The sequence below is a fragment of the Hyperolius riggenbachi genome, chromosome 5 (genome assembly GCF_040937935.1).
Source record: "Hyperolius riggenbachi isolate aHypRig1 chromosome 5, aHypRig1.pri, whole genome shotgun sequence".
Lineage (NCBI taxonomy): Eukaryota > Metazoa > Chordata > Amphibia > Anura > Hyperoliidae > Hyperolius > Hyperolius riggenbachi.
In genome coordinates this window covers 340,057,664-340,082,393 of record NC_090650.1, presented here as the reverse complement: position 1 = coordinate 340,082,393, position 24,730 = coordinate 340,057,664, and the positions used below count along the sequence as shown (strand labels likewise).

The 24,730-nt window shown below is 45.1% G+C and overlaps 1 protein-coding gene across 2 annotated transcripts in view; it reads left to right on the top strand.

The window, feature by feature from the left end:
• Positions 1–24,730, top strand: part of RB1CC1 (RB1 inducible coiled-coil 1) — a 228,457-nt gene that overhangs the window by 33,034 nt on the left and 170,693 nt on the right. For both annotated transcript variants that reach the window (XM_068237380.1, XM_068237379.1), the window contains exon 2: positions 10,294–10,423. In XM_068237380.1, coding sequence (XP_068093481.1) covers positions 10,353–10,423 — 71 coding nt within the window. In that variant the 5' untranslated portion in view covers positions 10,294–10,352. The remainder of the gene's footprint in view (positions 1–10,293; positions 10,424–24,730) is intronic.

Here is a 24,730-nt window from a genome sequence, read left to right as displayed (position 1 = left end):
TAGGTAGCCTGGGGTATATGTGCCCAGTATAGGTAGCCAGGGGTATATGTGCCCAGTATAGGTAGCCAGGGGTATATGTGCCCAGGATAGGTAGCCAGGGGTATATGTGCCCAGGGTAGGTAGTCAGGTGTATATGTGCCCAGTATATGTAGCCAGGAGGAGAGAGCGAGGGAAGGAGGGCGGCACCTCAGGGTGCTCTCCCTCCCTCGCTCTCTCCTTCGGAACGAAGTGCGGTGGCTGGCAGAGGGGCGGAACTTACCTTCCGTGTCTCCGTCTGGCCTCGTCGCAGGCGTGCGGGATGATTTGCCACTACTCTGGTCTGATCCAGAGCAGCGGCTGTGGCACCAGAACTTCCGGCGCTTGGAGCGACACGGAAGTTAAGTCCAGCCCGCTGCCACACTTAGTATCGGAGGAGAGAGAGAGGGAGAGCACCCTAAGGTGAGGGAAGGGGGGGGGGAGATGGCCCCCTTCTCCGCCGCTGCCCACAGCTCTCCCTCCCTTAGCTGACACTGCGACACATACCCGAAGCTGCCGCGACACATGTATGTGTCGCGGCACATGGGTTGGGAACCACTGGAGTAGGTGAACCCTCATTCTACATGGAGGTGGTAAAATTGGTTAGTGATTGGCCAATCAAAATTAAAAGTGTGTACCAAGCTTTACTCCAGAGTTTACATTAAAATGTGTTTACTTATCTTCCCAAATTATGGTGGTTAATTTTAGTTATTGTTAATCAACTTTTTATTTGTGGTGTAAAGCTTTGTACACACTGTAGATTGCTGCTGTCCGGCAAGGATGGGGATTGATACCATGGGTGACAGGGGCCCAATGCTGTATACAGTGGAGGCGGCACTAGCCTACAGGTTAGCCATATGTCTGTCTGCTGCTCTTGAGGGGGCAGGAGGGACAATGTGTCTCATATTGGAGCGACTTCACACAGATGAAAAAGATGAGCAGGGAGAATAATGCAATCGAGCCCTGCTCAGATGTGGCTAAAGATTGGGCTTGTATTTCTTTAGAGAATGGACTTCTATAGAATACTATGATTCAGTCTTGCGGTACAAACATTTGAAACAATTTTATTGGCACATGTAGAAAAAATGCTTGATAAAAACTTTTAAATCCGTGATATCAATCTTCACGAAGAATCATAATACATCCAAAAAGCTATTCATGAAGCTGAAAAACACTGTAGTCTGGCTTGACGTGATAAACAATTGTACGTTTACAGGCAACGACACGTTCGTTTCAGGCATATTCTGGGCCCTTCATCTGGCCGTAATATGTATAAATAGTTCTCTGAGGTCCAGTCAACAGCTAAAGCCAGAAACCCACACTCCCCTAATAGCTGCATCATTGACTTTCATTGCCGGTGGGGCTGTTTTTGTGTGCATCAGGTTGGTGCAGATGCCCGCCTTTTTTCCGTATTTTTTCTGGCTTTAGCTGTTGACTGGGCTTCACAGAACTACTTATACATATTACGGCCTGATGAAGGGCACAGAATAAGCCCGAAACGAACATGTGTCGAACAGTCAAACAGTCCTCATGATTTTTCATGAGGATTCATATCACGGATATAAAAGTTTTTATCAAGCATTTTTTGTACATGTGCCAATAAAGTTGTTTCGAATTTTTGTACCGTAAGACTGCGTCATAGTATTCTATATAAGTCCATTCTCTAAAGAAATACATGTTGAAGTGGGTGAGGTGGACCACCCGTTAAGGTCCTTCACTTTTTTTTAAGGGTTGTACCAGCATATATGCTATAAAGATTGGGCTTGCTGGGCATCTGTGTGTTTATTAGGTTATCTTGTTTTTTGTTGTTTTTCCTTGTGAAAGATGCACTTAAAGGATACGTCCAGGCATTTAAAAAATAAAACTCCACTGGGCCTTCCTCCAGCCCCTGGCAGTTGTCCTGTGCCTTCGCCGCAGCTCCAGTGGCTCCCGGTGTCCTCCGCTGCAGAAGCCGACCTCGCCAGGTCGGGTTCCGGGTCGGCTTCTTGTGCGCTCCACGGCGCGCAGGTCACGTGGTCTGGCTGACATCATAAGGATTGTACTGCGCAGACGTAGAACTACTGTGCCTGCACAGTACAGTTCTGATGACGTCGGGCAGACCACGTGACCCACGACATGGAGCGCACAAGAAGTCGACCCGGAAGCCGACCTGGCGAGGTCGGCTTCTGCAGCGGAGGACACTGGAAGCCACCGGAGCTGCGGCGAGGGCACAGGAAGGCTGCAAGGGGCTGGAGAAAGGCCCAGGTAAGTGGAATTTTAATTTTTTTGTATGCCTGGGCGTATCCTTTAAAGGACAACTGAAGTGAGAAGGATTTGGGGGCTGCCATATTTATTTCCTTCTAAGAAATACCAGTTGCCTGGCTATCCTGCTGATCCTCTGCCTCTAATACTTTTAGCGATTAGACCCTGAACAAGCATATGCAGATCAGGTGTTTCTGACATTATTAGATCTGACGTGATTAGCTGCGTGCTTGTTTCTGGTGTTATTCAGGCACTACTGCAGCCAAATAGATCAGCAGTGCAGCCAGGCAACTGGCATTTTTTAAAGGGGAACTGAAGAGAGAGGTATATGGAGACTGTCATGTTTATTTCCTTTTAGACAATACCAGTTGCCTGGCAGCCCTGCTGATCCTCTGCCTCTAATACTATTAGCCATAGCCCCTGAACAAGCATGCAGCAGATCAGGTGTTTTCAGTGGTTCAGACTTATAAGTCTGATCTGAGAAGACTAGCTGCATGCTTGTTTCTGGTTTTAATTAGATACTACTGCAGAAAAAATAGACCAGCAGGGCTGCCAGGCAACTGGTATTGATTAAAAGGAAATAAACAGGACAGCCTCCATATACCTCTCTCTTCAGTTCCCCTTTAAGAGGAGATAAATATGGCAGCCTCCTTATTCTTCTCACTACAATTGTCCTTTTAAAGGTAGCCATACATCTAGCAATGTATGGGCAGATTTGACCAAGAGACAAATCTCTCTCATATCGAATCTGATAAGAGAGAGATCTGTCACCTGCCCATACACTGCAGGCAGATTCCCGGTCAATTTCATGCGGAAATCGATCCGGAATCTGCCTTGTGCAACGCTTCCGCTGCCTCGTTGCCCCACCAATGTAAATGTGCCCCCTGCAAAGTATAGATTCCTGCATTGTGGGTTGGGCATGTACTTGGCGGCACTGATTTTCATTCAAATCAATTATAATAATTGAATCAGATGGTCATTCGGTCGCCAAGTCGCCTGATGTATGGCCATCTTAAGGATGCCTATTTGCTATTAGCCGGGTTTACCAACAACTGTGTAATCTGTTCTAAAATCAGCCTGCCCTATAGTCCTGCACATTATTGTCATTTTTTTTTTATTTTTTTTATCTCTGATGACAAGTGAAATCTAAAGCAAAATCTAATGGTGTGTGACCAGCTCTAAGCAGACCTTAATCTATAAATGATGGTGCATAAACTGGCATGGACATGCATTGCACACTGCTGTAATAAAATTCCACGCCTCATTACGTTAAAAGAATGCATCCCAAACTCTGATTCATCCCATCCCATAACACACCTTGAAGGTGAAATTAGGTATTGTTCATTGGAATGCCCATTACAGGGCTTGCTGCCTCCTGTATTTTTTATTATTGCATCTGCTGAAATGTCTCCTAGAAATTAAAATTTTCATACAGCCCCAGCATCCCTTTAGAAGTGAAAACTAGGGTTACCTCACCAGTAGATTGAAGGAAATAGGAAGTGTCAGGTACAGATAACAGAAAGTTAGGGATTTTTAATTCTTGAGCCTGTTTTCCCTCCCTTCTTTCTCTGCTTATTTATCATATTCCAGGCTTATTTATGATAAGCTGCATAGAACTGGTGAATACTACAATTGTTTTCTGCAGATCTGCAGTATAAAAGCTGATAAGAAGGTGTAAGGTACAAACACTGGGTTGGCGGGAACAGGAGTTAGGGCCTGGACACACTGGCTGCATTTGCTCTGCGTTTTTAAAACTGCATGCATTTTTTAAATCACAGACTGCCCAGCAAAAGTTCATAGCGAAATAGAACTCAAGGGGCTTGATTCACAAAGCGATGCTAACCTACTTAGCACGCCTAAAGACTTTTGGGCATGATAAGCATTGCACTAAGTAGGTTAGCACCGCTTTGAGGGAAAAACTTGCGCGTAAAGTTTTGCGCACGCAAAGTCCGGTGCGCTCGAAACGTCGCATAGGGTTCAATGCCGTTGCATGCGTTAAACTTAGCGTGCATAAAACTTTACCCGTGAGTTTATTTTATCACGCCTAAACTGAATCAAGCCCATGGTCTTTTGAAAAATCCTGAAAATCATGATAACCTGTACACAGTGGTGTGATACTTTTTTTTTTTTTTTAGAAAAAAACGCAATTGCAGTGAAGCCTTGGAAAACGCAATGCATGCAAATGTTGTTGCGTTTTTTTAGGTAAACAATCAGGAAACCAGGAAAATATAGCCTCAGCAAAATTGCAATCACATCCCAAATGCACAAAAATCACAAGTAGAATTTTGATTAAAAATTAAATCACATCGCACTGCGTTTGCTATTGCGCTTGGTGATTTTCAGTGTGTACCGGAGGCTCCTTTTCCACCAGCTGCAATTTGCTACAAAAACAGGATTGCAGCCATTTTGACAATCACAACAGCACTGCGATTAACATGTAAATCGCAGTGCTGTTTCCACTCATGCGATTGTTTTTTGTTTAAATTACAAACACCGACCTACACTATTTTATGTGCGATCGCCCTTACACCCAGCGGTTCAAGACGCAAACGCAAAAAGTTGCAGTAGTGGTAATTGAAGCGTGATTTTGCATGTGATCAGGCTTTCTAGTGGAAAAGCACCCTAATTGAGCCTTTTATTTATTTTTTAGGATAACATTTTTGAGAAGAAAGCTGTTTTCTGTATAGTGTTATGAAACTGAAATACACAGTGGGCCGAAATGTAAAACTGGGGCCAAGTCATGGGACAACCTCAATGTCTAATGGCCTCCTCCCTCCTATTCCCTGGTGTTTACTGGCCCCCTCCCTCCCCTATACAGTTTTTTTGGCGTCCAGTGCCCCCTCCCTACACAATTCCCTGGTGTCTAGTGGCCCCCCTCACTCCACCATATGGTTTCCCTGGTGGTCTAGTACTCCCCCCCCCCCCCCTTTCCCCGCCAATATAGCTAGCATCCCTGGTTGTAGTGGACCCCATCCTGTGCTCCCCCAGCCCCAGTATATGCAGAGTGTGGCATTTTTCTTATGTCATGTGTAATCGTGCAACGTGCAGGATGAGATCCTGGAGGTAGAGCAGCACTTGCTTGTAGAGAATGGATGCCTTGAGAAGGTGAAACAAGCACAACCACAGCTGTGCTGCTACTCTGCATATACAGGGGAGCACTGGAGCATTGTCCTTTCACCCTCCTCCATAGAAACAGACTGGGTCGCTTGCCTAAAGTCTAGCATTGTGTCTTTACAGAACTGAGTGAACAGAGTGAGGCCCAGTGCACCTCGGGCGGTTCCGCCGGCCACAACCGCCTGAAAATCCGCGTGGCTAATGTAATTGAATGGGCTGGTGCGCACCAGCGGTTTGAGGTTTTTAGCAAACCACAAACGTGCCTCCTGCTGCACGTTTGCGATTTGCTAAAAACCTCAAACCGCCGGTGTGCACCAGCCCATTGAAATACAATAGCCACGCGGATGTGGCCGGCAGATCGCATCCAAATCCGCTTGGTGTGCACTGCCCTAAATATCTGCACTCCGCACCCAAAACCGCTAGCGTTTTGTGGATCTGCTAGCGGTTTTGGTGTGCACTGGGCCTGAGTGAGTCATGATCCCTGCGGGTGACAGTTATTGTGTGTACGCACCTTAAAGGAAACCTAAAGTGAAAGTGATGTGCCCAGTTTAACTTACGGGTGGCTTCTTCCAGCCCCCTGTAGTCCTTCTGGTCCCTTGCCGTCGTTCCTCTCTGTTACATTCAGCAGCTGTCCCCTCTGAAAGCTGCATGTGCGGCCCATGGCTGCACACCTCCTCAATGGCGCTCCCATGGCCGGGATCATTCTGCTTTTGCACAGATCATGACAATTGCAACTACGCACATGGCGGGAGCAAGATCAAGGAGGGACATGTAGCACATGATTGGCTCAGCCAGCTTTTAGAGGGGCACTGTTGCTGAATTTAAGTTAAACTGGGCACATTACTTTCACTTTATTTGTCCTTTCAGATGTCTGGCTTTTATTTAAAGGGAACCTGAAATAAGTTTAAGGGAAAAAAAAAGTTTCACTCTCCTGGGGCTCCTGCCAGCCTCCTGCAGCTGCCCTGCGCCCGCGCTGGTACTGAAGGATCCTCCGGTTTCCCCGCCACGGCTCACTTTCGATTCTGGCAGTCAATGGCCACTGCACCTGCGCAGCCCTGGCCGGACGTGTCCTCGTTCGCGCTCTGTTAGCTGGGAGTGTCCTGCGCGGCGCAGTAGAGATTATCTCGTACTGCGAAAGAGAATACGAGCGGCCATGGACGCGCAGGCACAGTGGCCAACGACTTGCAAATTGGCGATACCAAAACTGCCGCAGGGCGGGGACCTGAGGATTGTTCCAAGACGGCGCGGGCACAGGGCGGCTGCAGGGAGCTGGCAGATGCCCCCGGTAAGTGAAACTTTGATATTTTTTAAACTTATTTTAGGTTCCCTTTAATAAACTATTACTGTATTACAAATCTCACTCCTTGGGATGAAGTCAAATTTCTAGATGGGAAGAAGCAGACTTGCAATGATGTTTCCTCATGTCACCCGCCCATTCCCTCCCTTATTCAATCCCCTTAAAAAAGCTCTATATTGTAAATAATGCTGTTCTTATATCCCTTTTATCAGTTGTGTAATAGGCACATGATAAATGTATACATTGAGCTTGTGTTAAAGAAAATGCTTTGAAACACTGCAGACTGTGCCTCGCATACCTCATATCACTGTCCAGCGAGTGCAGGAGACTTATCTCACTCACCTGAGGGAATTCCCCACACACAATCATTGGCCCTTTCAACAGATTGGGCCTGCAGAGCCTTTTTGCAATGATAAGCATGGTGGAGTAGAGGTTTCAGCGCTGTGCCCCTGGTTTGAATCCCAGCCAGGGCGCTATCTGCAGAGCTTGTATGTTCTTCCTGTGCCCGTGTGGGTTTCCTCCAAGCACTTCGGTTTCCTCCCACATCCCAAAAACATACAGGTCGTTTAATTGGTTTCTCCCTAAATTGGCCCTAGACTATGGTACATAGAGCACATACATGTGACTATAGTAAGGATTAGATTGTGAGCCGCTCTGAGGGACAGACAATATACTATGTGAGGCGCTATGGATCATGTCTGTTCAATACAAATACTAAATAATATTGATGATAAAGTGTGGTTTCAAAACATTGGCTTCATGGTTTAAATCTGTTAAAATTATAAGCTATTCAGGAGTTGCTCTTGTATTTATTGACTCCCCTACTCAAATAGTCTGATCTGACTGTCATCAGCCTTCCTTTATTTTCCCAGTTGCAGTTATATGCAACTGATATAAAACTGATTTTTTTTTTTCTTCTGAATTCTTTCAGAAATGTCTGCCCTCCAAAGGTAGGAGATTGAACTGCACATCTCACCACATTTCTGGTGTTTCAAGTAAAAACCACACTGAAAATTGCAGTGGCTTAGCGCAGTGTTCCCCAACCCTGTTGTAACGATTGGTGTCAGCACGCAGAGAGAATCTGATTATTGGTGATCTGCAGTATCACCAAGAATGCAGATATATACCTGATTATTGATGATCTGCAGAATCACCGATAATACAGATATATTGCTAACCTCTGGACACCTATGGTATGTGAGTGTTTGGTGTAACAGTAGTACTTTGAGTAATGCACCTGCTGAGCAGATGATCAAAGGCGGTAAAGGAATACTGCTCTTGAGGACACAGAAACCTTCCAGCAGCCTGAGACTCTCCAAGGGGTGGAGTCAGGCTGGAGGTAGGAAGGACCAGAAGGTGAGTGACACCTGAAGGTGGATGTCACTATCTGATCTAGAGACTATCTCTTAATGGGAGAGATAGCTCTCGAGGTCGGGCAAGCCAGGTCGGCAACACACGGTCAGATAAGGTACCTAGACAGAAAGCTGATTCGGTATCCAAGGTTAGCAGGGTTTGGCAACAGAGTATCAGATATGCGAGGTACTGAATCAGAGGACAGAGGAGTAGTCAGGAAAGCAATAAGTCATAACAGATATCAAACAATGCCTAGTCTGGGTGTGAGGTCCTTGGTCTCTACACCCTGGAACTAGTCTGATGTATAACAGAATGATCGCACAAGTTCCCTTGTCGGGTGTGAGGTCCGTGGTCTCAGCACCCTGGAACTAGTCTGGAGTATAACACAAATGATAATACAATTCCCTAGTCTTGGGTGCGAGGTCCGTGGTCTCAGCACCCTGGAACTAGTCTAAGCATAAGCAGAATAACAATACAAGTAATCTGGCTCAGTGTGAATCCCAGGTCCACCTGGTTCAAACACACTGTTGGATCTGACTAAGGTCTGAGTGCTTCCACGTAGTGTTCGCAACGGCAGACAACTTGAGACTGGCCAGCAGTAAGTATATATGGAGTAGTGCTCTCCGGCACCACCCCTAATTGATCAACCAATAGAATCCTGCTCTGGAGTCAGCTGATCGGTGTGATCAGCTGACTTCTCCTTGCCCAGTATAAAAGTTCTGCCTCTCAGCGCGCGCGCGTGTATTCCTAAGCCTGTGTGCACTAACAGACCCAGCCACACCAGACACACGCTGCTGCGTGCAAACCGCCGCGCTGGACGTGGAACCAGCCGCCTTACTGTTGTTACATGCGGTGGCTTTTCTGCGTTCTGCCCTGTTACCAGACTCACGCCTCCGCGTGCAAACCGCCGCATTGGACGCGGAAACAGCCGCCTCCTCAGCAGCACACGCGGCGGCTTTTCCGCGTTCTCTCACACCTGTCCTCAAGGCCCACCAACAGTGCATGTTTTGTAGAAATCCAGCAAGGTAGTTAATCAGCTCTGCTGAGACACTAATTACCCCACCTGTGCTTGTGTGTGGTTTTCTGCAAAACATGTACTGTTGATGGGCCTTGAGGACAGGGTTGGGGGACTCTGGCTTAGCGCATAGTATTTGTGATGTTGCAAAGCGATTTTATTTAAATTGCGCTTTGCAATTATCAGAATCAGCTTAATTCATCAAGCACGACTGGGTTGTGCCCAGGATTGGTTTTGGCACATACAGGGAACGTACAGGACACACAGCAGGAGATAAGAGAGAATCCAATAAATAGCAAAGTGGCAATATAGGCAAGAGTCCTTGTAGCCAATAACCATTATTATCAATGTCAACAGCCATGGATGCAGCAGTTGTGGTCCAAGGGGGAAAAAGGAGGGGGATGAACATTTTGTAGAATTCAAGCAAATTAGAACTTTGACTACTCCATGGTGCAATGCATTTTGCAGGTGTAACCTGCTTTCAACAGGCAAATTGGGGAGTAACTAAAACGAGTGTGGTGTAAACCAAGGAGCTGTTCTAGTTACTCCATCTGATGAAGCAGGTTACATCAGCAAAATGCGTTGCACTGTGAAGTAGTCAATAAAGTTCCTTTTGCTTGAATTCAGCAAAAATCTAGTCATCTTTGGGGAGGCAAGTCCACCATCATACCCTTTTTAAACAGTTTTTAGTGTATATTATCCTGTTGCTGGTGCCTTTGTTTAAGTATTATCTACTAACATGTGAAGTGTGTGAGCAGAAGAAAAAACAAAAACAAAAAACTGTTGCATATAATGGCAGCTGGGGAGAATGAAGGGAGGTGACAGTTAGATCAGACCATCTGAGTTGGTGAACAGTCACATCCAACAGCAAATCAGATGTTAAATGAGAAAAATGTGAAAGTATTTTTTTTAACACAAGCTCTACAGATTTGTGCTATTCCTATTACACCAAAGATAATGGACATGTTAAAACAGCATATTATTTTGCCACACTTCGCAGTGATTCACTGATTTTTGCCTGTTTTTATAGTTTGTCCTATTGATGACCATACAGGTATAATGGCAGGTCTCTGTACCATCACTTTGACCTTTAGAAGCCCAGGTACAGTAGAGATCAGGGAGATTTATTTATTTTTTATTTATTTATTTCTAATTCACATATAGTGATTATGATGAATGCTAGTTTACGGTTACTACACTTTTTGGGATGGACTATGTATTATGTTTAACAAAAAGTTTTGGTTTTTTTTGTCCGCAGTTTCTCAATGAGCACAGAAAAGCTTAAAGAGGGCACCAGCAGAGCATAGAGCAGCCATCATGAAGTTGTATGTGTTTCTGGTGAATACAGGAATCACCCTCACATTTGACACCGAGCTTGCTGTTCAAACGTAAGTAGTTGACTTTTTTATGTTTTAGTGTTATTGGTATTTAACATATGTATATAGAGAACACCCTTTTTTCTTTTTATATTTGCAGTTGCTGTTATTTTCAAAGAAATATTGTAGTTCTGTTTTTATTGTTGGGAGTTTATTTCTAAATGTGTATTTAACCTCTCTGGCGTTCTATTAAAGATCGCCAGGGGGCAGCGCAGCGCTATTTTTAAATTTTTTTTTTCAATCATGTAGCTAGCCTAGCGCTAGCTACATGATGCCCCCCTCGCTTCCGCAACCCTCCCACCCCTCCGATCGCCGCCGGCGCCGTAAACCATAAGGAAATCCCGTTCTGAAACGAGATTTTCTTTAGGGCTTCCCCCGTCGCCATGGCGACGCACGTCGTGACGTCATCGTGACGTCACAGGGAGACCCGATCCGCCCCTCAGCGCTGCCTGGCACTGATTGGCCAGGCAGAGCACGGGGTCTCGCCTGGGGGGCCCCTGCATCGCGGCGGGTGGCGGCGGCGATCAGGTGAGACACGCAGCAAGCAAAGTGCTTGCTGCGTGTTTAAAAAAAAATTATTCAAATCGGCCCAGCGGGGCCTGAGCGGCGACCTCCGGCGGTAGTGGACGTATTAAGTCGTCCATACCGCTAAGGAGGTTAAGATATAGAAATTTACATTGCAACTTCAGCACAAAGACATTTGTGCATCCTATTTATAAAGATCATTGCTCATTATAGGGGCGCTCTCCTAGCTCCTATCCGTTCCTCAAACAGTAATGCTGGCTTGCTGCACCACCAATAGTGTTACATTACATCAAACCATACATGCGAAAGAAGGTTCAGAGTGCACTGCCCAAATGTCTATACAATACTTATCACCCTAAAGGTGGCCACACACCATACAATTTTTTAAAATATCTGTTCAATTTAAGAATTGCAATCATTTTTGTAGGACTGATTGTAACATTTCAAAAATATGACCAATCTACCACACACACACACACACACACACACACACACACGTTTTCCCCAATTATGATAAAAATGATTGGAAACTCTGACAAAATTGCTAGGATGTGTATATTAACCACTTAAGGACCTAGGGCTTTCTACCCCTTAAGGACCGGCCACTTTTTTTCCATTCAGACCACTGCAGCTTTCACGGTTTATTGCTCGCTCATACAACCTACCACCTAAATGAATTTTGGCTCCTTTTCTTGTCACTAATAAAGCTTTCTTTTGGTGCTATTTGATTGCTCCTGCGACTTTTACTTTTTATTATATTCATCAAAAAAGACATGAATTTTGGCAAAAAAATGATTTTTTTAACTTTTTGTGCTGACATTTTTCAAATAAAGTAAAATTTCTGTATACATGCAGCGCGAAAAATGTGGACAAACATGTTTTGGATAAAAAAAACCCATTCAGTGTATATTTATTGGTTTTGGTAAAAGTTATAGCGTTTACAAACTATGGTGCAAAAAGTGAATTTTCCCATTTTCAAGCATCTCTGACTTTTCTGACCCCCTGTCATGTTTCATGAGGGGCTAGAATTCCAGGATAGTATAAATACCCCCCAAATGACCCCATTTTGGAAAGAAGACATCCCAAAGTATTCACTGAGAGGCATAGTGAGTTCATAGAAGATATTATTTTTTGTCACAAGTAAGCGGAAAATGACACTTTGTGACAAAAAAAAAAAAAAAAGTTTCCATTTCTTCTAACTTGCGACGAAAAAAAATGAAATCTGCCACGGACTCACCATGCCCCTCTCTGAATACCTTGAAGTGTCTACTTTCCAAAATGGGGTCATTTGTGGGGTGTGTTTACTGTCCTCGCATTTTAGGGGGTGCTAATTTGTAAGCACCCATGTAAAGCCTAAAGGTGCTCATTGGACTTTGGGCCCCTTAGCGCAGTTAGGCTGCAAAAAAGTGCCACACATGTGGTATTGCCGTACTCAGGAGAAGTAGTATAATGTGTTTTGGGGTGTATTTTTACACATACCCATGCTGGATGGGAGAAATATCTCTGTAAATGACAATTTGTTAATTTTTTTTACACACAATTGTCTATTTACAGAGATCTTTCTCCCACTCAGCATGGGTATGTGTAAAAATACACCCCAAAACACATTATACTACTTCTCCTGAGTACGGCGATACCACGTGTGGCACTTTTTTGCACCCTAACTGCGCTAAGGGGCCCAAAGTCCAATGAGTACCTTTAGGATTTCACAGGTCATTTTGAGAAATTTCGTTTCAAGACTACTCCTCACGGTTTAGGGCCCCTAAAATGCCAGGACAGTATAGGAACCCCACAAATGACCCCATTTTAGAGAGAAGACACCCCAAGGTATTCCGTTAGTAGTACGGTAAGTTCATAGAAGATTTTATTTTTTGTCACAAGTTAGCGGAGAATGACACTTTGTGAAAAAAAATCAATTTCCGCTAACTTGTGACAAAAAATAAAATCTTCTATGAACTCACCGTACTACTAACAGAATACCTTGGGGTGTCTTCTTTCTAAAATGGGGTCATTTGTGGGGTTCCTATACTGTCCTGGCATTTTAGGGGCCCTAAACCGTGAGGAGTAGTCTTGAAACAAAATTTCTCAAAATGACCTGTGAATCCTAAAGGTACTCATTGGACTTTGGGCCCCTTAGCGCAGTTAGGGTGCAAAAAAGTGGCACACATGTGGTATCGCCGTACTCGGGAGAAGTAGTACAATGTGTTTTGGGGTGTATTTTTACACATACCCATGCTGGGTGGGAGAAATAACTCTGTAAATGGACAATTGTGTGTAAAAAAATCAAAAGATTGTCATTTACAGAGGACATGGGTGTGTAAAAATACACCCCAAAACACATTGTACTACTTCTCCCGAGTACGGCGATACCACATGATTGGCACTTTTTTGCAGCCTAACTGCGCTAAGGGGCCCAAAGTCCAATGAGTACCTTTAGGATTTCACAGGTCATTTTTGTTTCAAGACTACTCCTCACGGTTTAGGGCCCCTAAAATGCCAGGGCAGTATAGGAACCCCACTAATGACCCCATTTTAGAAAGAAGACACCCCAAGGTATTCCGTTAGGAGTATGGTGAGTTCATAGAAGTTTTTATTTTTTTTGTCACAAGTTAGCGGAAATTGATTTTAATTGTTTTTTTTCACAAAGTGTCATTTTCCGCTAACTTGTGACAAAAAATAAAATCTTCTATGAACTCGTCATACACCTAACAGAATACATTGGGGTGTCTTTTTTCTAAAATGGGGTCAGTTTCTGGGGTTTCTATACCGCCCTGGCATTTTACGGGCCCAAAACCGTGAGTAGTCTGGAAACCAAATGTCTCAAAATGACTGTTCAGGGGTATAAGCATCTGCAAATTTTGATGACAGGTGGTCTATGAGGGGGCGAATTTTGTGGAACCGGTCATATGCAGGGTGGCCTTTTAGATGACAGGTTGTATTGGGCCTGATCTGATGGATAGGAGTGCTAGGGGGGTGACAGGAGGTGATTGATGGGTGTCTCAGGGGGTGGTTAGAGGGGAAAATAGATGCAATCAATGCACTGGGGAGGTGATCGGAAGGGGGTCTGAGGGGGATCTGAGGGTTTGGCCGAGTGATCAGGAGCCCACACGGGGCAAATTAGGGCCTGATCTGATGGGTAGGTGTGCTAGGGGGTGACAGGAGGTGATTGATGGGTGTCTCAAGGTGTGATTAGAGGGGGGAATAGATACAAGCAATGCACTGGCGAGGTGATCAGGGCTGGGGCCTGAGGGCATTCTGAGGGTGTGGGCGGGTGATTGAGTGCCCTAGGGGCAGATAGGGGTCTAATCTGTTAGGTAGCAGTGGCAGGGGGTGATTGATGGGTAATTAGTGGGTGTTTAGGGTAGAGAACAGATATAAACACTGCCCTTGGGAGGTGATCTGACGTCGGATCTGCGGGCAAACTATTGGTGTGGGTGGGTGATCAGATTGCCCGCAAGGGGCAGGTTAGGGGCTGATTGATGAGTGGCAGTGCCAGGGGTTGATTGATGGGTGGCAGTGACAGGGGGTGATTGATGGGTGATTGACAGGTGATTGACAGGTGATCAGTGGGTTATTACAGGGAAGAACAGATGTAACTAATGCACTGGCGAATTGATAAGGGGGGGTCTGAGGGCAATCTGAGCGTGTAGGCGGGTGATTGGGTGCCCGCAAGGGGCAGATTAGGGTCTGATCTGATGGGTAACAGTGACAGGTGGTGATAGGGGGTGATTGATGGGTAATTAGTGGGTAATTAGTGGGTGTTTAGAGGAGACAATAGATGTAAACACTGCGCTTGGGTGGTGATCTGATGTCGGATCTGCGGGCGATCTATTGGTGTGGGTGGGTGATCAGATTGCCCGCAAGGGGCAGGTTAGGGGCTGATTGATGGGTGGCAGTGACAGGGGGTGATTGATGGGTGGCAGTGACAGGGGGTGATTGATGGGTGATTGACAGGGGATCAGTGGGTTATTACAGGGAAGGACAGATGTAAATAATGCCCTGGCGAATTGATAAGGGGGGGGGGGTCTGAGGGCAATCTGAGCGTGTAGGCGGGTGACTTGGTGCCCGCAAGGGGCAGATTAGGGTCTGATCTGATGGGTAACAGTGATAGGGGGTGATTGATGGGTAATTAGTGGGTGTTTAGAGGAGAGAATAGATGTAAACACTGCGTTTGGGTGGTGATCTGATGTCGGATCTGCGGGCGATCTATTGGTGTGGGTGGGTGATCAGATTGCCCGCAAGGGGCAGGTTAGGGGCTGATTGATGGGTGGCAGTGACAGGGGGTGATTGATGGGTGGCAGTGACAGGGCGTGATTGATGGGTGATTGACAGGGGATCAGTGGGTTATTACAGGGAAGGACAGATGTAAATAATGCCCTGGCGAATTGATAAGGGGGGGGGGGGGGGGGGTCTGAGGGCAATCTGAGCGTGTAGGCGGGTGACTTGGTGCCCGCAAGGGGCAGATTAGGGTCTGATCTGATGGGTAACAGTGATAGGGGGTGATTGATGGGTAATTAGTGGGTGTTTAGAGGAGAGAATAGATGTAAACACTGCGTTTGGGTGGTGATCTGATGTCGGATCTGCGGGCGATCTATTGGTGTGGGTGGGTGATCAGATTGCCCGCAAGGGGCAGGTTAGGGGCTGATTGATGGGTGGCAGTGACAGGGGGTGATTGATGGGTGATTGACAGGTGATTGACAGGTGATCAGGGGGAATAGGTGCATACAGTACACAGAGGAGGGGGGGGGGCGGTCTGGGGAGAATCTGAGGGGTGGGGGGGGTGATCAGGAGGGGGCAGTGGGCAGGGGGGGAGATAAAAAAAAATAGCGTTGACAGATAGTGACAGGGAGTGATTGATGGGTGATTAGGGGGATGATTGGGTGCAAACAGGGGTCTGGGGGGTGGGCAGGGGGGGGTCTGAGGGGTGCTGTGGGCGATCTGGGGCGGGGGGGGGGGAGAAATCAGTGTGCTTGGGTGCAGACTAGGGTGGCTGCAGCCTGCCCTGGTGGTCCCTCGGACACTGGGACCACCAGGGCAGGAGGCAGCCTGTATAATACACTTTGTAAACATTACAAAGTGTATTATACACTTTGTATGCGGCGATCGCGGGGTTAACATCCCGCCGGCGCTTCCGTATAGCCGGCGGGATGTTGCGGTGGGCGAGCGGTGACAGGCGCCGGTGGAGGATCGCGTCACGGATGACGCGATCGCTCCGCCCATGCCCTTACAAGGACCGCCGCCTCTGTGGGTGAGCCGGTCCTTAAGGGCTCCACTTCCCGGCCGCCCCTGTGCGTTAGGCGGTCGGGAAGTGGTTAATAAATTGTCAATTTAACACACACCATACAAGCTTTAGAAAGATCGAAGAAAAATATCTGGCATTCCGGATCGATAAAAATCGAAGAAAATGGGAAATCCGATCAGATTTTTCAGTCGAATGAAAAAAAAACGCTTTCGATTTTTTTCGGGAGATCCGATCGTTTTTATCGAATTGCTTTAAAATCGGATCATTTTATTGTATCGTGTGTGGCCACCTTAAAAGTAAACCTGTCCTCTTTAGGCCACATACACACATCAGACCATAGTCTTTTGAAAATGAAAGATCACAGACCAATTTTACCCCCTTCCATGTAGTATGAGAGCCCTACCTACACAGTCTATTCTATGGAGCTGAACTCCCCATCATAAAAAAAATCTTTGCAAGATGCTGCACACAAAGATGCTGTACACAAAGATGCTGTACAGACACAAAAGATCAGTATCTGCCAAAGATCTGTTCCTGCCAAAGATCTGTTCCTGCAAATTGCATTTATAGTCTATGAGATCTGCAGATCATCATACACACCTTGTTTAACTGACATTCATCTGCAGATCTGAAAATCCATCCTGGTGGATCTGATCTGCAGATGAATGTCTGTTAAACAAGGTGTGTAGGATGATCTGCAGATATCATAGACTATGAATGCAATTTGCAGGAACGGATCTTTGGCAGGAACAGATCTTTTGCAGATACTGATCTTTTGAATGTCTACAGCATCTTTGTGTGCAGCATCTTGCAAAGATTTCTGTCTAATGAGCAGTTCAGCTCCATAGAATAGACTGTGTAGGTAGGGCTCTCATACTACATGGAAGGGGGTAAAATTGGTCTGTGATCTTTCATTTTCAAAAGACTATGGTCTGATGTGTGTATGAGCCTTTAGAATGTTCTCCTTATAGACCATATATGATCCTTTTCTTCCTGTCTTCCTTCCTGTCCACAAGTTGGTAGTGGTCGGGGTGGGGGAGGGGGGTTCGAATTCAGCAAAGCTAAACAGATTTGGCTGTGGCATCACTGGGAGGGAATATACATCAGTACATAGACATGGGAACTGTTTATGTTGCTGAAACCAGACTAATTACCATAAAAATGGGTATCCTTAATATTTTACTGAATTCTACTATATGTCACTACAGGTGTCTCTTTAAGCATTTTAAACACTAAACTTGCATAACTGAAGGGTGGGGTAGAAAGATGTTGGTCTGATAAAAAATGTTCACTGGACAGAGGCTTAAACATCTACACTACGCCTCATGTGTCTTCAATTTAGTTTTCTCTCCCAGTTGTGTTGTGAGACAGTGCTAGAGCGGGCTGTTTGCTTTTCTACGCTGGTGATGACTAATGATAGCATACTCATCGCGCATCGCAGTCCTAATCAGTGAATGTGGTCTGTTGAAGAGAAGTCATGTGATACTGCTCACCAGACGTGTGCACCCCGGTATTTCCATTAACTGCATTCCAGATGCTGACATATTGTTTGCTCCATGCTTTTTGTGTTCTGCTGGACCAGTGAAGCAAGCTCATTACAGAAAGCAGGCAAAAGCAATATTAATGGAGCTCTACTGAAAGGGATATTTAGAGATGACATGAGAAATACTTTTAGCATTTTGGGCTATTGTTAATAGATCCCAGCAGTGGCTCGATTTTGCGCCTTTAGTTAGGCAGTGGCAGAAGTGGATTTGAATGGCAATGATTGCTGGTGATCATGACCACCTAAGTCTGGTATGAGGAGAGGGTTGGCTGCGTTTGAACTTGTACATTGTTTTTTGTGAACCATTTATAAGTTCTAATGACGTGAAATCTGCTGATTTGCTCTTACGTCATGCAGCTTTAATTTCATTTCAGACAAATCTATTTTTTTTTCTTAAATTGTAGATCAGGGGTCTCAAACTCGCGGCCCGCGGGCCATTTGCGGCCCTCGATACAATATTTTGTGGCCCTCGCCGGCAAAAGCTTCCTTATAGTTCGCTTCAGTGCTCCCAAGTAATCCGCCGCATCCCCGCCGCTAAACGAGGGCTGCAGAGCCCCCAAATCGCCCGGGGGGGGCAATCCGCCGACATTTCCTGGAAGGGGCAGAGCTTTCAGCTTCAGCTCTGCCCTTCCTAACGTCAATCGCCGCACGGATCGCCGCCTCTCCCCGCCCCTCTCTGTGAAGGAAGAGTGAGAGGGGCGGGCAAAGGCGGCGATTCGCCGCGATTGTGAAATTCCTTATGCGGCCCAGCTTCATCCTGACTTTGCCTCCTGCGGCCCCCAGGTAAATTGAGTTTGAGACCCCTGTTATGTAGATAAAGTATTGCTGAGTCAGAAGCTGTTCTAGGCTTATTGACAGAGGTGTAGCTATGGGAGGGCAATGGGGGGACATCTGAGGGGGGGGCACTGCAATGACATTAAGCTTGGGGGTGCCTTTGTGAACAGCCCCAACAAAGTATCCGCTAAGCCGGTAGCATCATGCTGGCAGGCCGTGTGCATGTCACTCAGCAGCTTCCTGCTGCTCTTGACGAATGTGGCATCCCGCCTCCTTCCTGTCTCGGCTACACAGCGGCCGATTCAAGGTGTCTGTGAGACACACAGCCTCACCCGGCCAGCAGAGACTGAATCTGCAGCGCAGCAGAGTGAGTAGAGACTACAGATAAGAGACTTCTGTGCTGAAGTTGCTGGAGGGAGCAAAAGTGGTCTCTGTCCCCGGGTGCTGAAAACTAGCTACACCTCAGCTTATTGGTGCATTATTTGTATACATTTGCATGTGTATCTACTCACTTCCTATAGTGTTGCAAGGAATATACAGTGGTGTGAAAAACTATTTGCCCCCTTCCTGATTTCTTATTCTTTTGCATGTTTGTCATACTTAAATGTTTCTACTCATCAAAAACCGTTAACTATTAGTCAAAGATAACATAATTAAACACAAAATGCAGTTTTAAATGATGGTTTTTATTATTTAGTGAGAAAAAAAACTCAAAACCTACATGGCCCTGTGTGAAAAAGAAATTGCCCCCTGAACCTAATAACTGGTTGGGCCACCCTTAGCAGCAATAACTGCAACCAAGCGTTTGCAATAACTTGCAACGAGTCTTTTACAGCGCTCTGGAGGAATTTTAGCCCAGTCATCTTTGCAGAATTGTTGTAATTCAGCTTTATTTGAGGGTTTTCTAGCATGAACCGCCTTTGTAATGCCACAACATCTCAATAGGATTCAGGTCAGGACTTTGACTAGGCCACTCCAAAGTCTTCATTTTGTTTTTCTTCAGCCATTCAGAGGTGGATTTGCATGTGTGTTTTGGGTCATTGTGCTGCTGCAGCACCTAAGATCGCTTCAGCTTGAGTTGACGAACAGATGGCCGGACATTCTCCTTCAGGATTTTTTGGTAGACAGTAGAATTTATGGTTCCATTTATCACAGCAAGCCTTCCAGGTCCTGAAGCAGCAAAACAACCCCAGACCATCACACTACCACCACCATATTTTACTGTTGGTATCATGTTCTTTTGCTGAAATGCTGTGTTACTTCTACGCCAGATGTAACGGGACACGCACCTTCCAAAAAGTTCAACTTTTGTCTCGTCGGTCCACAAGGTATTTTCCCAAAAGTCTTGGCAATCATTGAGATGTTTTTTTAGCAAAATTGAGACGAGCCTAATGTTCTTTTTGCTTAAAAGTGGTTTGCGCCTTGGATATCTACCATGCAGGCCGTTTTTGCCCAGTCTCGTTCTTATGGTTGAGTTCTGAACACTGACCTTAATTGAGGCAAGTGAGGCCTGCAGTTCTTTAGATGTTGTCCTGGGGTCTTTTGTGGCCTCTCGGATGAGTTTTCTCTGTGGTCTTGGGGTAATTTTGGTCAGCCGGCCACTCCTGGGAAGGTTCATCACTGTTCCATGTTTTTGCCATTTGTGGATATTGGCTCTCACTGTGGTTCGCTGGAGTCCCAAAGCTTTAGAAATTGCTTTATAACCTTTACCAGACTGATAGATCTCAATTACAGTACTTTTGTTCTCATTTGTTCCTGAATTTCTTTGGATCTTGGCATGATGTCTAGCTTTTGAGGTGCTTTTGGTCTACTTCTCTGTGTCAGATAGCTCCTATTTAAGTGATTTCTTGATTGAAACAGGTGTGGCAGTAATCAGGCCTGGGGGTGACTACAGATATTGAACTCAGGTGTGATAAACCACAGTTAAGTTATTTTTTAACAAGGGGGGGCAATCACTTTTTCACACAGGGCCATGTAGGTTTTGAGTTTTTTTCTCCCTAAATAATAAAAACCATCATTTAAAACTGCATTTTGTGTTCAATTATGTTATCTTGGGCTAATAGTTAACGGTTTTTGATGAGCAGAAACATTTAAGTGTGACAAACATGCAAAAGAATAAGAAATCAGGAAGGGGGCAAATAGTTTTTCACACCACTGTAAACTGAACAGATTTCTTCAAAAGAAAGAAACACGGCTACGCTTTTGTTGCAAGGGGTTAGCACAAGTGGGATCTGTTACAAAGGTGATATCAATGGGGGTCTCTTTATCTAAAGCCCATGAACATACACACAATGTCGCCCGATGGGGATGGGAAATTGATCCCTCTGGCATCATTGCAGGGCTGAGGCTGTGCAGATGCATAGCTTGCTTGAAAGCAAATAATAAGTTTTGCTCTATGCAGGTGGGGGAGGGGCATATCGGCACAGGAGTGATGTCACATGGCGGTACCGTTAGGTGGGGAGAACAATGCTCTCAGGATGGATCGCTGGCTGAGTGGTCAGGAGAGGTTGGGGGCTGCCGTACACATGCTAGATTCTTGTCAGAGGTGGTCATTTATCAGCCGCCTTGGCCAAGTTTCAAATAGCATGTGTACAGAGCTTAAAGTGGACCTGAACTCTTGCACAGCACACAATGAAAACTCTTAAACCACATAGAGTTGCTGAAAAATCCACTGCTGTGTGTATCTTTTTTTTTGTATAGCCAGATCAACCTGTCTTTATCAGTAGCTATAAGGACTAGTCTATTAGAGCATAGGTTCTCAACATGCGGTACGCGTACCCCAGGGGGTACTTCTGATGGGTCCAGGGGGTACTTGGGCTTGATGTATTTCATTAAGTTTAATAAATGTATGGTTTCAGAAAATAAAAAATCCTATTTAAACAACAGCCAAACTAGTATTTCAGCTAATTAAAAACAATAGAAAATGCTTGGAAACGGTTTAGAAACAATTATCAAGCACTACTATTCAGTGTATCTGTATCAAGGTGTACTTGAGATAGTTCTTACCATATCAGGGGGTACTTGGCCAACACAGGCTTTCAAAAGGGGTACATACCCATGAAATGTTGAGAAACACTGTATTAGAGCAAGAGAGTAAGTTCTAAGTTTGTATCCTTTTTAAGGGTCTGTTACAGGAATATTTGTCACTAAAGTGTCTCTCAGGGGAATTTGTAACCAAGGAATCAGTTAATAAGGGAATTCTTCAGAGGGGCATTTGTCACTGACGAGTCTGTCACAAGGGAGTCTGTCACTGCATCCGTGCATTAGCAGTAAGTGGTTAATCTTGGAAGCTGTGGTAGCTGTAAGAACATCAAATAGTTAGCATTTTTAGGCCATATTTTGTTAGGAAATAGTTGCAAGAGATTAAGAAAAAGAACTTGGCCCACCCTAGTGGACATTTATTGGCCCGGATACTTTTAAATCCCACTCTTTCGTAATCCTTGGTCAGACCTATACTTGTGTTCTGTAGTCTGCTTGTTTTGAATGTCATTATAGAAGAACAGGAAGACACTTAATTTCACTTTTCTCATGGGGTAGTTGGCATTGTACATTGTGACCTCCTCGTCTGCTAATACAAACACATTTCAAGCATTTATCACAAATATTCTATGTTGCAATCCTTTGCTAAGGGGCTACAGAAGTGATTATTTTGTTCCTTTTTGACACACTTCAGCTGCTTTACCCCTTCAAGCTGGCCATAGAGCTAAAGGCTCATACACACCTACCAACAAACTATCCAACTATCTTCCAAACTTGTCTGTTGGAAGATAAGTTGAGTGTGTGCACGGCTGGCAAACAACCAGATCACCAACTGATAACAGGTTGTTTGCTAGATCCAACCGGAGCATCAATCTGACCAACTATATCATGCAGGTTTGACTGTGTGTACAGGTCTTGTGAACAACTTTGCTGTTTTGGAATGCCTTACAAATTGTGCAGTTTGTTATTTAGCTAGCACATATTATTTAAAGAGGAACTGTCGCGAAAATCTTAAAATTTAAAACACATACAAATAAGTACATTTCTTCCAGAGTAAAATGAGCCAAAACTTTTCTCCTACTTTGCTGTCACTTCTAGAAGGTAGTAGAAATCTGACATTACCGACAGGTTTTGGGTTAGTCCATCTTTTCATGGGGGATTCTCAGCATGGCCTTTATTCTTTATAAAGACATTCCCTGAAAAAGATTTATACAATGATGCTGGCCAGCCTCCCTGCTCACCGTACACTTTTTTTTTTGGCAATTGGACGGAGCAACTGCCATTCACGAAGTGCTTTTAAAAATAAAAAAAACCCTAAGAACCCCCATGAGAAGATGGGCTAGTCCAAAATCTGTCGGTAATGTCAAATTTGTACTACTTACTGTAAGTGACAGCAACATAGGAGAAAGGTAATTTATGGTTTATTTAGATCTGGAAGAATCATACTTCTTATTTGTATATGTTTACATGTATTTTACACTTTAGGATTTTCATGACAGAGGACCTTTAAGGTTATAAGAGGTCTTTAGGGGACCCGGCCCCACCTATAACATAAACACTGTGAAATCTTATTTTAAAGTGAATTTGCCTTGAAGACAGCATTGCTGTATTACTGTGGGACATCTTGCTGTGTTGGCCAGTAAATTACCTAGTCAGATTGTACATTTCAGCTTGCTTATCGAATCAGTGGGCATTTCCATGTGATATGTTAACACGCAGCCCTCTAGCCAGATGTTTCTCACGAAGCCTCTGCTCTGTTAGCATGTTTGTCCCCAGTTGGATCTCAGCTGAGCATATAACCCATAGCATTTTTACATTTTAAGATTTTCGCGACAGGGGTCCTTTAAATGAGTTGGTTGTTTAGTTGGTTGGCATGTGTGTACGTGCTTGTCAGGTAAACAACATGTTCGGCTGGTTGTTCATTAAGTTAGACATGTGTGGATAAGCCGTAAGAAGGCAGATTGATCTTTAATAATAATCAAGTATCTGAAAATATCAACACTGAGAATGTCAAGCACCAGGCCCAAAGGAGTGGGGGTTATTTTCTTTTCTCCAATTGATGTAGGTATACTGTACTTACTGTATGTTTAATAAATCTCACCTAAAATGAGTCACAACAATGACACCACTCAAGTGAATAACACTGATTATTTCATTACAATGTCACCTGCCAAGAGGTGCACTATTTAAAGGTCCATTTCCACTAAATGCAAATTTGCCTTGCTAAAATTTGCATTAGTAATGAAGGCAATGCAATTTCAATGGAATAGTTTCCATTGAATGCGTTTTTTGTGGTCCTATATTCACAAAGGAAAAAGCAACCGGCACTGCTGTTCCAAGCAATAGGGGGAAGCACCCCCGGGGTATGGGAGGTAGGGTAAATGCCATAGGTGTGCACAAGATATGAAGAACATATCGATATTTCAAAAGTAGAGGAACAAATCATCCAGCACTACACACTAGGCTTCTTCTCCAATAGATTTAATAGCAAGCACTTTGACAAATCAGTCCATGACAGTGCATATCCACAATTGGTTAAATAACATACCCTATTGTTGTCCTCGCCGTGGGGCAATGTGGGAGCAGCGGTCTGCCTGACGACCGTTTCGCTTATACAAGCTTCTTCCGAGGCTCCATGCACATAGTTTCCCCCATCTTGGGGCAATTTAAACTATCGGGTGTACGCTCCAAGTCCCGCACACGTAACGCCGCTGCACGTCATTTCCTGCGGCATGACGTAGACAAGTCTATGAATACTTCCATACTGTAACTTTACGGCGCAATGCGCAGGAAGTGACATTTTCGCCTCATCCCCGATGCAGGTCAAGAACTACATTAATGCTGTGGTGATGCTGCAAGTTGCAGTAATCTGCGTCGGCCCGGAAGTCATGTTAGTCTATGGCGAGGCATAGATGTGCAAAAAATCACCAATGCCGCATTGCAGCGCGTATGTACGGAAGCGTATTTTAACAATAGGCTTCTGTGCACTTCCGCATACCCGAAGCAGTAAGTGATGGCGAACGACACTTCCTGTTTGGCCGGCGGCCAGGCAGGGAACACCCTGCAATAGCGTAGTATTCCCTGAACGCCTGTTTTTGACTGTGCGATGTGGTGCGTCGACCAGCCTTAAAGAGACTCTGTAACAACAAAAACCTCCCCTGGGGGGTACTCACCTCGGGTGGGGGAAGCCTCCGGATCCTAATGAGGCTTCCCACGCCGTCCTCTGTCCCACGGGGGTCTCGCTGCAGCCCTCCGA